This window comes from Seriola lalandi, unplaced genomic scaffold (assembly GCF_002814215.2).
Source record: "Seriola lalandi dorsalis isolate HSWRI2012SDOR001 ecotype SW California unplaced genomic scaffold, Sedor1 jcf7180002054692, whole genome shotgun sequence".
In the NCBI taxonomy this organism is placed as follows: domain Eukaryota; kingdom Metazoa; phylum Chordata; class Actinopteri; order Carangiformes; family Carangidae; genus Seriola; species Seriola lalandi.
In genome coordinates, this window is record NW_019525245.1 from 491,872 (window position 1) to 506,906 (window position 15,035).

The window sequence follows — 15,035 nt, forward strand, 5'->3', positions numbered from 1 at the left end:
ATCTGGGGTTGCTGCAGTTGGTCAGGTCTAGGTTCAGCAACAGTATGTGCTCAAAGAATGAGGTCAGCTGACCACCTGAATATACTGAATGACCAGGTTATTCCATCAATGGATTTTTTCTTCCCTGATGGCACAGGCATATTCCAAGATGACAATGCCAGGATTCATCGGGCTCAAATTGTTAAAGAGTGGTTCAGGGAGCATGAGACATCATTTTCACACATGGATTGGCCACCACAGAGTCCAGACATTAACCCCATTGAGAATCTTTGGGATGTGCTGGAGAAGGCTTTGCGCAGCGGTCAGACTCTACCATCATCAATGCAAGACTGGATGGAAATAAATCTTGAGATATTGCAGAAGCTTATCGAAACAATGCCACAGCGAATGCGTGCCGTAATCAAAGCTAAAGGCGGTCCAACGAAATATTAGAGTGTGTGACCTTTTTTTTTGGTGGCGACTTTTTTTTGGGCAGGCAGTTTATATATATATATATATATATATATATACTCAATGCGCTCTTTGCACTAGTACTTTATAAATGCAATAAGCTACTGAGAGTGTTCCATGATTTCACAGCCTCTGATAGTTTACTAATGACATGAAGATGTAAAAGTCTGAAGCAAACATTCTCAAGGTGCTTGATCTACATGTTGATCCACACAGGTCAGTTTAATTCACATTTATTCTCTAATTATAAACTAAATATCTCACAAATTTATCAGAATCCTCTCAGGTCTCTTGAATTTTCCACTAGTGAGGGAAACTAATCTTTACACAGTCACAACTGCCTTAAATAACAAGAAACTGCTACCATTTTATTAGATGAGCAGTTTAATTTGATCCAGAGCGCAGGGAGGTCTCTGTCCCCTGCTGCTCTCTACAGAAACCCGGCGTTGTACATTGACCCCAGACCACTAACAAGCTGGCCACAGACGCCCGATTGATGAAAAAAAATTGTTTATGACAAAACACAGTAAGGCCAAAGGCTTTTCATTTCCGGACAGTGTCACAATGGATTACAGCTAAACCAAATATGGTATTAAAGCATCTTTATGACCTTCGGTGCAACGTGTCAGAGGTATAGCTCTCATTTAAAAAGATGTATTTATAAAAGCACTGAAAAGCACAGAGAGGGGTCTAAGTCAATATATCTACTGCGTGTGTTATGTGTTGTATTGTTCATTAGTCTGAGGTGGGAAATGTGAGCTAAATGCCATGAGTATCGCAGCGTTACCCTGGAAACCAGCTATGCAGTGTGGATGGCCTGCCGACCAGGTTGAGGTTGTTGGCTTTGTAGACAGTCAGGGTTTCATGGACGTAACCGTGAGGGTTGACGTACGCAGCCATGGGGCCGTACAGAGACAAGCTGCGGAGGGAGAAAAGGCAGGTGGAGAATGTCATCAGCAGCGATTACGACATTATTAAACAGTGTGGCCAAAAACAAAACGCCAGAATGATCCTGTGGGAGAGACTGAATGGAGACTGCATAAAAGGTAGAACGGCAGCAAAACCGCCTTAAAATGCTGTTATAACTAAAAATGTTGTAACACAGCATTCATGGCCACTCTGGAGACGAAGAAATATCTGATGTTAGCACACAGCCTGGGAATCTTTTTTTAAATTTAAAGCGCTTAAATCGATATCTTTATATTAACAATGACCAAATGACTTGTTACAGGTGTCGCTGATAAACCCACAGAAAACAATCACTCTACAGTTCCTTCAGCTCCTTATTTTGGCTTTACATCACCTCTTCTGTTTTGGTTCACTCTCACTGCTCATCAGCACCGTTGTCAAGTTTTCATGAACCCACTGTACATTATCTTCTCAGCACCAACAGCAAATAAACAAACTGAACTGTGGAGCATTTTGCAGCTAAAGCACAAGATGTTTCTTTAAGGAGTTAGTGGCTCAAAGGGGAACAAAATGTGTAAATAGGCACCTGTTTGTCAAGATATTTTCCACATTAACTTAATACAGTTACTGTTGAAGTAAAAACTCTTGGTCCAAGTAAACTTTAAAACAAATCTGACACATCAATACATACTTTTCATCAATTTAGAAGAACAAGTCTAGTCTTCAATGACTGTTGTAATTATGGGAATAAAACAACTACAAGGGTGAAAATTTTAGATTTCACTTCTTTAAAATAATGATCTGACCCCAGAGGTCCTTGCAGACAACACAACCACACATAAGAAAAACATAACTTCAAAATATACAGTTTTGAATATACAGGTGGACTCTGATCACGGTGTAGAAACATTTCAAAGATGATCAAGATAAATGAGAGGCACCTGAGCTAAATTTCAAGTGTAATAGCAAATGGTCTGTATACTCATGTCAATGTGAGATTTCAGTTTTTACTTTTAAATAAATTTGCCAAAAAATTGTCTAAAATTGTGTTTTTGTTTGGTCTTTTTTTGTCATTATTGAGTGTAGATTAATGAGACAAAAAAATTAATTCAAAAGATTTCGGGTAAATGTGTGAAAAGTGAAGGAGTCTGAATACTTTCTGAATCTGCACCAGAAACTTTATTCTGAGTCATCTTCTCAAGTCGTAATTTACCGTATTCCAGATGTCATTTCAGTCCAAAATATAAAATGCATTAGCTACGTACGGAGTTTATTAGTCAGAGAATGAATGTCTCTTAGAAATCATATTAAACACATAATGACTCATTCACTTACATTATCTGGATCTCAGACAAAACCGTTAATGCGCTTTTCACATAAAATACTCAACAGTGAAGATCAGGCCAATTTCATGGGTGTTAGGGGTTTTGTTTGTCACTCATGGACAAACACATTAACCACCACACATCACAGACAGTTTGAAAATTACATTACATAACAGTGTGTGAGTGTGTGAGTCTAGAGCCACTTATCTTCATGATGTAACCCCAAACTTGATGCAATTTCCAGACTAAATCTTCGTCGATTTTGACGTGTTAATAATTAGAGTGATCACAGTGATGAAGGCAAACACAGAAATACAAAAACGCAATCATGAATGGGTAGCAGTTGTGTTCCTGGTAGAGTAACCAGCCTCAGACTGTTTAAATTTGTTGTTGTTTTTTTTTTTTACATTACTCCAACTGCTGCAGGAACAGTTTTTTTTCCTAAAAATAAAAAAAATAAATAAACTAAAAAGGTAAAATGCAGCCTAAAATTTAACATATCTGTCCTTCAGTAAAATAAAAAAAAGGTGCCTCTTCATTGCATTAACATTAAAATTAGGACTAACAAATACTTCATAGATAGACTGTTGTGAATGAGTCTAAAAAAGCTACATGAAGTTATTTTCGATATCACTAAATCAAATGACTCCCTGTGTGAATTGAAAGGCTGCTCGTGCTGCTCTTAGACCTTTTCAGCTCTTTGTTTTGGTCGCCTGCCAGATGGGGGAAGAAAGTGCAATATATAGTGCACAATAAGTGTAATATTCCTAGTAATAAATTACTTATTTCAAACAAATGTCAATTCTCTTGATGTTTACACTGACACTGTGCTGAGAAGCACTTATATCAACTGAGCTACAGCATGAAAAAGTAGTGAAGCGGGTGGCCTTTAAACACAAAGGCAAAAAACACATTAACATGACTTAAAAAAAGACAAAGGAAAACAAATCCTCACCTGAATATCTCATTTTTTGTGGTGATTTCAGTGTCCTGGCACTGCTTACAGCAGAGTGACGTGCACTGCGGAGGAGACAGAATGAAGTGTTACCAGGATATACAGTACGCATGTTCCTTTCTTTATGGTTGCACAAAAGCCACTAGCTGAATGACATGAGTTCAGGTCTTCAGTGTGCCCAGTGAGACTCTCCATTAAGGAGGATTATTAGCCTCAATCCGACGCAAGAGAAAAAAACAGATGATGGGAAGACACATTTAAGGAGCAATTTACAAATCCATTGACAGCTTTACAGCTTCTGGCAAGCACTTCATGGGCTTGTGTATGTCTCTGTGTGTTTATTTTCATCTTAATGTCTGTGATAAGGTAAGAGCGACTCTGGCCTTCCTCACCCAGAAATATCTGTATATCTGGCGGTATAAAATTCAAACTGAAATCTTACTCAATGCGTATTTACATAATTTCTTTGAATTGCTTCCAAAAGGTCTGTTTTCTCTGAGGTAAATGCAATAAGAGATTTTCATCCAGCAAAAATATCTACAAAGTGTGAGAACACAGAACAGAATCTGTTCGACAGCCTCTTGAGAGCAGAAGGAATAAAATGTGTTGTTCATCAGAGAGAGGGACTGTCTTAAAAAAAACTGCTGAAGAGAGAAACTATTATATTTTCAATTTGATGACTTGTTATATCTGTGTTTAAAAGGAAATAAATAGATTATTAACCCTTCTTATAAACAATATTCTTAGTTGTACCTATTCAGGGGCTGCATCATCTTGAGAGATATGGCCATTATTTTTGTGATATTAATATTTTGATATCATTGTTACAGTCGTGTTCTCTGTATCTGTTGGTTATTTCACTCTAGTTTATGTCTGATGTATTGTCTATTTAGTCCAGGTCTGTTTTTACTATTTCCACCCTGATGAAGACCCAGTGAGGTCGTGCCTGGTCAGCATTTTAACCAATATGCCCGACTAAACTTCTTTCCAGCCTAAGAGTTCCTGGAGAATGTTTTCTTTGCTGTAAATTTTTTTACCTATTGATGGTGCAAGAGGAAAGTTAAACCAAAGTTATAATTCATCATGATACTGACATAAACGTCTGTGCCAAATTTAATGACAATCCATTTAGTAGTTAAGATATTTCAGTCTGGACCAAAGTGATGGAACGACGACCGAGTGTCTCATCCCAGGTCTCAGAGCCACGATGCTATCATGGCTAAAACAACATGTGTCTGCCCTGACACACAGGACTGAGTTAAACCAGGAGGACAGAGGCCAGACTATTTTGTGTCCCAGCAACAACGCATCTGTCAGCTCCTGTCAGGCATGGTTAAATACACCAAAGAACATCAGAGGCTAAAACAGACTCACTCCACTCAGTACAACACCAGATCTTATCACACAAATCACGCCACGAGGGAAATGGTAGCTGAGGCTGCAGAGACAAAGGAGACTGAAAGGCTGGTGTGACTGAGCAGGGAGGCGGGGCTAGTAGTGACCTTGCCTTACCCGGTCCATGATGTCCAGTTCACAGCGAAGTCTCTGGATGGCACTGCCGATCTTCAGCAGCTGGAGCCGCAGAGCGTCGTCTATGGGCAGGCAGGCCGCCACTCTGTAGGAGAAGTCTGACAGAAACCAGACAGAAGGCAAAGAAGGGGGGGATGAAAGGAAGGAAGGAAAGAAAGCACAAAGAACACAAACAAAGAGACGAACATGTTCGTGCGTGTATGTGTCTGTGATCCATCTGTAAAAAAAACTGAACAGAGGCTGACCTACGACGTTCGTGGGGAGAGAGTCATCCTTCAGATTCTCGTCCCATTCGTGGAGCTGTTTCTTCACTCTGTTCATGAGCGACTCCTGCGAGGTGAAACACAGGAAGAAGAGACAATGTGGTTTACATTCACATCGGTGTGCTGTTTATGTATGGAGGAAATTCCAAGCAGTGTACACGGGCTGCAGTACTCACAGAGTCGTAGAGTGCGTAGACCCAGGGTGGCCATGGTGTCAGACTGGCACAGTGAAACTTCCTCTGTGATGAACAACAGTCAGACCGTTAGTGAATTCAATCTGTGTGTGATCGTTAGCACCCCAACATCCATTCAGTTCGTCTTCCCTTCCCTCACTTTCTCACTTTGCCATTACTGACATACAGAACACAACATGGCCAAAAGTATGTGGACACCCAAACATTATGTGTCAAAGCCCCTGTGCACAAATTCACATGATGAAATAGGAGAGGGTCTTTTCCCTGTCGCCAAAACGCTGGAAGAACACTGCTGTCTAAATGTTATTTTATGCTGTAGTATTAAGATTTCTATCAATTATAACTGACTTTTTGAAGATATTTTTTGCTAATTTTGGCAAATTACTCCTGTAATTTCTGTTTTGTTCGTTCAAATAATCTTTTTTAAAAGTTACTTCTAAGTCTTTACAATTTGTTATGTTTTTGTCTAAAATCTGTGTATATTTTTTATTAGCGTTGCCGTGATTACTGACAGCTAGTCTGATAATCAATCAGTTGTTGTATGTGTATAGCAGTAATAAATATGTGTAAATATGAGTTTGTTCTTAATTACATAGCCAAATTTGAAAGATTAAGAAAAATTCCCAAGTATATTCAAATAAATTTTTCATGTACAAACACTTAAACATCTGCTTGGACTAGAAGGGACGTTATCCGCGATGTTCTGGTATTTTATTGACCAAACAACTAATTGAGAAGATAATCAGTAGATTAATTAATAATGGAAATAATTGTTGAAGCCTTATTCTTTACTCTGTGTGGAGGATTAACTTTCTCTAAGTCTGATTCTGAAGTGTGCAGTATCAAAATGTCGCTTGCTACCGCTGCACAGTTATGCTGTGTGTAAGTGTTTGTGTGTCTGACCTGCTGGTAGTTATTCCACCAGCACTGGGCTTGTTTGCAGCTCTGAGTCGGGGGCTTGGAGGAGGGGTGCATGTGGAGCCTGGTGAGGGGTGTTAGCTGCACGGCAGAGAGGGGATCTGGAAGGATTCGTTCTGGAAGAATCTGTACCTTGGCTTGTCTGATCCTGGAGGAGAAACACAGAGAGAGACAATGACACCGAGAGGAATAACGGAATAAACAAATGGTGTGCTGGGTGAATGGTATCAGGTGTATGACAGGATGTTTGTAAATGTGAGGTGATTATAAAAAGGTGCTGCCTGTACATTTTCCCTGTCAGCAGCACAAAGTAAACCTCCAATTTCTCACCCAGGATGCTCTCAGTGAACTCTCTGGAGCTCAGACATACAAACATGCACAAGTGAACAGACAGTGCAATCATATACCACGTTACACCCACATCAGAACCTACACCAAACTTGGCATATAGTTCAATCCCCCCAAAAGACGATTTGCAGTGTTTAATCTCTATCTATTTAAACAGCGACTGTTGAAAGATAAAAATGCACTAAACTGCTGCCAAAATATGCTTCTACTGAATTTCTTTGTTTCTACAATCTGTGTTAGACATTTAAAAATGTTTTACAGATACAACAGAGAGGAAGAGAATGACACTGAAATATGGAAAACATATGAATATTCAGTAAATAACGCTGCAAACAGAGGCCACAGCAGCAGATTCCACTTGACTGATTATTATCTTAAATGCTGTATATTTATAGTCACTTGGAGCACAAGAAGGGGGTCAACCGGGTTATGTCCAGCCTATTTGTGTGCATTACATAATAACAACCAGAGAAAGATGGAAATCTGTCTTAATGAAGTCAGTTTTATGGACATATAAATAAAACTTGATGATTTCCTGAGGAGTGGAGGATGTGAGCAGCCATGAGCTATAGTCCGACTACAACAATTAAACAGGCAACATTTCTCCATAAATGCTCCCATGAGCTACCTTCCGACAACAGGAAGCACAAAGAATGTGCTTTGCATTTTACCGTGAAAGACATTTATTAAAAGAACAAACTAAACCCTCTCGAGATGAGAGGATTACAGTATATAAGGACAAACCCTACAACTTGAACGCATCTTTAAACAACAAGTCACAGCTATAAATCTGATATAAAAACCTAAAGGTGCATGTTTGCAGTAATAACTGCTGCACTCCACAAATACAGTTGGTGGAAATTGGCTGATATTAATAGTTCACTTTTTGAAGATGACTGTATGAAGACTTAGCCTGCCCTCTAGCTGTGGACGATGGAACCACTGTTTGAGTCATTATGAACAAAGTCCAGACTTTATACTGGGCTCCAAGAAATGGCTGATCAAAAACCGGTTCTTCTGAAGTGAAATCGTGATGAACGAGCAAATACACATCCCTGAAAAATGACACTTCATTGTTGAATTTCATTGCATAGACTTCATGATTCAATTTGTCAAGCTAGAACAAACATGCACACAGTGTAGATAGCTACAATGATTTGCAGTCAGAGTCCAGAGTTCTGCTGCGTTTCGATCTTATCAGGTCGTTAATTACAGGTAATCACATTCAGCAGATCCCTTTTTAAACCAGTCCCTGAGTCTGACTAGATAATGTGGATAAAAACCTGCATGGCTTTGAGTCCTGAAGACAACCACAAACATAACTCCATGAGAGAACAATGGCACAATTTTTATGTCTTTATTCATAGAGGGCAACTCTCATAAGAGCAAGCCTTTAGTGCTGACCTTTGGTTTAATGGTTTATGAGGCAATTTCAACTTACCCATCTGCTTGAGTTCTTATCTCATGGACCTTGAATCTCTGCCTCCCAACAGCTTTCACTTTGACCGTTTCAATGCCATATTCCTGCTCCTCACGGTATGCATAGATTTCTGCTGTTGTCCCAAACTCTGGCTCTGGCTCACCGGCATCACTGCAGAAACAAATATTAAATTAGGCCTTCAAAATTAAATATAATTCAAAGGGGTGCTCCAGCGTTTTAGCATTGCACGTCCATGAGGTTGGGGACTCAAAAGAGACAGATTTTAAAAAGTCAAAATGATCTTAAAATATCTTGACATTTAGTTCCTACTATGGATTAAGCTTCAACGTGCTGGATCCTACATTTCCCATAACGTAACTCGGTGGAATCTTTTATAAATAACCTCATCTTTGAAAGTCACCACCACAGGATTTGCAACGCAGGTTTTCTGTTAAAAATGTGACCATTTCCAGGCTGAAGCAGAGGTACTCCCGATGACAGCTCTCAGAATTTACAAAAACTCCCTAAAGTGTCACACAAGACTTTATACACATGTTTTTACAGGCTGAGTAAGTATACAAGTATACTGATTTTAGTGTGTGTGAAATCAGTGGAGTGTCCCTTTAACCGATATAAAAACAAAGAAATGTTTGCCATTTATCAGATTAATCCAATCTGCGATCTGCAGAGGAAGTTCCATGGCCACATACCTGTGTGCGAGCACAGCAAAAGTGCGGTCTCTCTGGATGACGCTCCTCATCATGCTGACCTCCTGCGGCCTGAAGAGCTGGAGAGGCAGCGTCTGCCCCGGCACCAGCATCACAGCCGTGTGTGGCAGCACAGGAATGGTTTGACAGCTGTCGTCATCGTGAACTGTACGGCCGTGAAACTCCTCCATGTCTGAACCCAGATACTGCCAAGGCAGGGGTCAGCGTCAACACAACACAAAAAGACCACAACAGCTGCAGAGCACTCACAACACAACACAGCTCTCTGACGACTACAACATGTTACACACATGAGGCAGCAAGCATGTACAAAGACATGATCTGTTAAAGCGTGGCATCACTCACTGCATGTGATGTGGGAAGACTGGGGTCAAAGGTGATAATGTTGGGCTTCTCTGCCTCCTCACTGTCTCGGTCTTCAGTCTCCATGTCATCTTCCTCCTCCTCTTCCTCATTGTCTATCATGACACAAACACATTAAGGCACTCAGAGAGGCTGGTTAGCCCTTTAGGTATCTCCTTGCCAAAACTACAGTAGCAGCTTTATGAGCTTAACAAGTCACTAAAATGGTAAAAAAAGAAAAGAAAGCGAAAGCACTGGTTTCAAAAATGTGCCAGTCAGGATCTTCACAGTGGCCTGTTGTTTAGACATGTTAGCTAGCTGTTAGCCGGATAAAGAAATAAACGCTCTGCTTGTGAAACCCCGAGCGGTGTTTTGGTGAGTTTCATTGTTACCTGGTAAAAGTTGTAACTGGTTGCCCATGTTGTCGTTGATGTTGTCTTCGCCTCCACCCCTCTCGTCAGCCATATCCCTGTGTTTACAATACTAATTTCTTCTTCTGCGTCCCTCTGCGGCGTCCTCGGTGTGCAGAACTAAGATGGCTCCCGAGCGCCCCCTGCCGACCAGAACTGGGTCTGATCATGTAAATATGGAATAATAGAAAAAGATCCATCTAATTTATTTCCTTGAGAAGCGCCATCTGGTCTTCAACGGGGTGGAAATCAACAGTCAACAATAAATACATAAATAACAGTAATAAAATTAATCAAGTGACACAAAACAGTCAACATGACATCAACAAAAACTAAATCTCTGCTACAAAAGTCACCTACACAAAGTCAATAAATACATCAGTAAAAATGACGGTAAATACAATAAAAAACAAGAACAAGTACATTTGAGGTAAACAAGCAAACAAGTCTAGGTGAGTTAGGCAAATTATTTTGGTGCAGTACATAATATTCATGGTACTTGAGCACTTGGAATATAATGATTGAAAAAATCAGTGTAAGGTGCATTTACTTAAGCACCATACTTTAGTGTTGCTTGTGTCTTCCCACGTCTTGCTACCATCACATTTGTTATACTGTAAATACTATATATGCTTCTTTACTCCACAACATTCATCTGATAGCTTCACTTATAGTTACATGTGATTGTGTTGCTTGAACTACTGTATATGACAGTAGAGGCTTTAACAAAAGTTTTTGACATACTGAGGAGAAACTGGACACAAAAAATTAAGTCATAAAACAAGTTAATTTATTATTTGAATCTTTTAGACAGATAATAGTTGATATTTTGTTTATTGTTTTACTTCAATCCTAAAGGCAGTAAGCTGCTATTACCAATGTAATGGTCCAAAAAAAACAAAAAAAAAAAACAAACTAGAATCTGTATATAAAATATCCACTAAAGTATAATCTAACATCAAATACATTGCTATTTGGATAGATCCTCTCAGTTCTTTGATAAGACTTCATAAAATGACAAATACTATTGACTGGTATCACAAGGCAAGGTGAGAGTAATGAAACAACCAGAACAAGCAAAATTGCAAATACAGCAATTAAAACTGGAGATAGAGATCATGTCAGCAAATGAGTTGCTACAGCAAACACTTTGGTTTGACTTAAACAGCAATCTGCAGTTACTAGAGTTTCAGAAACCGTGAACGAAAGACTGTTTGCATCTTGACTTGCCTCAGATTATGTCTCACTTATCTGACTGTTTCTCTATTGGGCAGTGATAAGAACAGGAGCATGTGGATGCTGTTAAGATATTAGCAGATTCTGTGGCCTTAAACATGTTCATACGGGAGTCAGTCTTGACCTTGTCTCCACGAGGGTATTTTCTGTTGGAGGAACGGGGTTAAACGTCAAAATGACCGAGACACTAGAGAAGTGGTCCGACACCTGAAGAGGGAGACATGTCTGCAACTTGTTCCCCCTGGATGATCCATTGATGAAGAAATCACTAGTTGGTTGCAGTTGAACATAAAATCATTCCTCACTGCAATTAAGCCAGTGCAGCAATGTGTCGTCACTGTACAGCACATTGGATTCGTTTTAAGGGTTTTCATATACTTCAATAGTAAAAGGTCATCTACCCTATACGTTCGTGCAATTTTTAAGACTGAAAGGTCACTGGATAACTTAACACTAAATGCCTCAGCCAGTGGCTGTGCCTGAAAGACATCCCTAACCACCTAGTTTTGCATGCTTTGTATATGATACAATTTAGTTGTTTACATTTGCTTCATACACCTTAAGTAATGTTCCCTCCGTGCTGTGCCATCAGTACATTTAAGTTGATGTAATTCACCGACTAACCCTGCAGAATCAAATTAAGAGGCTGAAACCTGTGGTAAATTTTAACAGTGTTCATTTATTGTTCAATACACCAAATGACAGTTGTTGGTAAACATGTATTATGGTCCATGAACATGGCAGCTGTCGTTCTGATGTTGAGAGATCTGTCCAGCGTCTTTGCCATCTTCCAGTCAGGCGTCCACAGCTGACTCCAAGAGACAGGCTATCATCTGAAAGCAGCATTTGTTTCACTGATGGCGGCTCCGAACGATCCACTTCAGCCACACACGTCAGTCATCTGAAGAGGCGCCGATGGGATCACAGCTGGCAGTGATGAGGGCTTACTTTGACCTCTGCCTCATCTTTCTCCTTTTACGCTTCAGCCTGTTGAAAATAAACAGCAGCTGTCAAGAAAATGCAGAGGTTTCCTGCCCATTAATAGAGCACATATCTGGACTGAGCTTTACAGGTCATCCACAATTAATGGATTGTTTCACATGTTTGCAGCACCAGTCCAGAGCCACAGGTATGACTTTATAATTTGGGAATTTAATAGCCAATTGAAAAACTAAATTGGGCGTGTGAGGTTGGAATTAGCAAAGTATATATATTATAAAAAAAGGTACTGCTACATTCAGTGTTAACTGATAGTTAAGTCTTGAGAGCCCCAAACCAAAATTTATTTTACCTTATATGTATGACATCATGGACTTTGTATTTAAACAGCCAAACTGTAGTAACACTTCTTTAGCATTTTAGTGTTAAGACAATTTTCAGCTCAAAGTGAAGCACATGGTAAGCAATAGATTCTCAAATTAAATTATGAAGAATACTCCATCCTGCTGCAAGGCTCGTCAGGACCTGCCACTCTCTCCTACTCCATTGGTTTTATACTATTGTTAATTTCGGAGAGCCAAACAAACATTTATTCTGGACTGAAATTTCTGCCATTTTTTCATGACTCTGAAGTGATCAGTAGCCCAGGTGAATTTATACTCGCATATTAAATGTAGGTCAGAGAGGCGGTGGAGTGTGGTGTATGTGCATGTGCGTACAATTTGACATTGATTGGGATGTACAGAGGTGTGTGGAAGCCTGTATGGTTTAACACATCTGATTTTTGTTCTTCATTTTGAAGCATACACTACTTTTCAGTATGAAGTCTACACAAGGCTGAGTACATGACATCCCAGGGGTTTGTAGAACAGGAAGGGGACTATTAATGCTTACCTGCGCATACGCTTCTTCCTCCACTGAAAAGACAAAAGGAACATTTATTATTATGCAGTAAGTGCAGATAATGCATTTATACAGCACTTTTCATAAGTGCTTGAGAAAAATAAAACCATATAAAAAGGCCAATGGGTCTGAGCATAGAAGTGAAGACAATGAAATTAATAAGCCATAAATATCAAACATAATGCAAAAGGATCTGACAATATAAAACAAAGATGCGTTTTAAGAAGGAATTTAGACGTTAAGAGTCTCATTTCAGTTGGGAGAGAGTTCAGGAGTGTGGGTGCTCCAATAGCAAAAGCCTGGTCACCCCTAGTCACAAACTTTAACCTATAGGGAGGGGTTGTACTTTGTCAGCAAGTCTGAGATATAATTGGGACGAGGCCATTGACAGCCTTAAATCAGTAACAAAAAAAAAAAGATTCAACAGGGTGCTATTGTAGGGACGCAAGCAGAGTAATGTGATTGTACCCGTTTGTTCCAGTTATGAGATGAGCGGCAGTATAACACTTGGCAAGGGCAAATACATGCAAGTACAACTTTTAGTAGATCAGAGATTGATAGAAATTCTCCAATATTAGATACTGATTACAGAATTAATAACCTTGAACAGAGCCTTAGTTATTTGGTTAAATAATGGATATGCACTGATGAATGAATTTAACATTGTTTAAATAGAGATGAAACTGCAGAATCAGCATTAAGGATGCAGAAGCATGTTGTGGGTCAAAGACCGAGTTAAAAGCTGAATGGCTTCTTTACAAAACAGCTTTATGATCCGTAACAGGCAAAACTACCAAGATAGGACATTCAAGAGAGATGCCAGATAAAATATACCAGACTGAAATATTGTCTAGATTGTGTGGCACATTTTAAAAAGAATCTAAGATCAAAGGGAATGGGGAAGGCAACATAGGTGAATATTAAAAATTAGAAATGAGCACCCACATTTGCACGTGACATGAGCACGTCACATTTACTCATGGCAATAGATGAAAGCCTGAGAAAAATTAAACAAATGAGAACCCATTGATTTAGGGGGCCTACAAGTACAACATGTGTGCCCTCCCACTAACCACGACAGACCCAATGATTGTTACGGTGCAGAGAAACTGCTGCAGACTAACGTTACACTAGTAATAAATACATTCATAAATATAAATACACAAGTGGCTAAATAAATGCTCCATTAACCAAAAAACAGCTACATGAGTCCGGAGGTTTACTATTGCTAACACTGCAGCATGCACCAAGAGGGCCTACCAGTAGCATTAGCATTAGCACTACTCTGCACATATCTTGTACTGTTAACAGCTGAAGTTAATGTTATTAGCAGAGTTACACAGACTGGAGAGGAGACACAGAGGAAAGGCATTTTAAGATAAAAGACAAGGTAAAGAAGCACATGAACAGCCATTGATACGCTAGCTAGGCAGTAGCATAGACTGGTGCGGAAAGAGGAAGATAAAAACCCACTAAACTACTGGTTATCTTACCTTGGCTCTCATCGTGTGGAGAGGTTTCTGTGAAAATGAAGCAAATAAAATTATTGGTAAATGCGGATGATAGATAAAATGTAATGATTAGTTTGGATTGTATTGGCGGCGAAATAGTTTTCCATACCTCAAAGCGAGAAGAGCAACGGAAAGAGGATGTGACGACGAAAAATGGCGGTATTTATACAGATGTTGACGTCATTTGTTCTTAGTTCAATGATGGGAAATGTAGTCCGAGAAAGATGTTCAAAGTTCAGCAAAGAAGCCACACACATATGTATATATATATATATATATATATACATACTGTATGATAAAAAAGCAGCAAATCCTCATGTATATGGAAAATATAGCTGGAACCAATAAATATTTGGCATTTTATGAAACTGATCTTAGTAATTGATTGTCAAAATAATTTAATTTTAATTTAACTAATCATTGCAGCTGTAGACAGTCAAAAACATTAAAATCCTGACCTTGAAATCAGCAGCTGACAAAACAGTCTCACCATGAGGTGCATTTACTAGCCTTTGTGGTACTTTCATTACCAGTGAGCTGCTGAGAAGTCGTACAGGTGCTCAGAATCATAGGTATGAACATCTCGTTTGATGGTGACTGAACAAACAAACTGATTAGGACCGTGTGATATGGTCAACAGCTCCAGAACAGCTG

The 15,035-nt window shown here is 39.4% G+C and overlaps 1 protein-coding gene and 2 long non-coding RNA genes across 3 annotated transcripts in view; 1 reads left to right on the forward strand and 2 right to left on the reverse strand.

Moving 5' to 3' along the window:
• The window catches only part of LOC147818112 (uncharacterized), a 14,118-nt gene extending 4,374 nt beyond the window's left edge, over positions 1-9,744 (forward strand). The window contains exon 2 of the long non-coding RNA XR_015438309.1: positions 8,977-9,744. This is a non-coding gene — a long non-coding RNA (uncharacterized LOC147818112). The remainder of the gene's footprint in view (positions 1-8,976) is intronic.
• On the reverse strand, positions 611-9,898 carry crbn (cereblon). Its single transcript, XM_023423696.2, has 10 exons — positions 9,775-9,898; positions 9,386-9,498; positions 9,023-9,225; positions 8,334-8,483; positions 6,530-6,692; positions 5,609-5,671; positions 5,415-5,499; positions 5,152-5,267; positions 3,640-3,704; positions 611-1,369 (listed from the first exon to the last, which is right to left on the reverse strand). Exons 1-10 carry the CDS (start codon positions 9,845-9,847, stop codon positions 1,234-1,236), a joined length of 1,167 nt encoding a protein of 388 aa, XP_023279464.1. The 5' UTR covers positions 9,848-9,898; the 3' UTR covers positions 611-1,233.
• A 1,789-nt stretch (positions 9,899-11,687) lies between these two features.
• Positions 11,688-14,577, reverse strand: LOC111667845 (uncharacterized). Its single transcript, XR_002761690.2, has 4 exons — positions 14,491-14,577; positions 14,364-14,390; positions 12,862-12,884; positions 11,688-12,015 (listed from the first exon to the last, which is right to left on the reverse strand). It is a non-coding gene; the product is annotated as an uncharacterized LOC111667845 (long non-coding RNA).
• Positions 14,578-15,035: the final 458 nt, after the last annotated feature.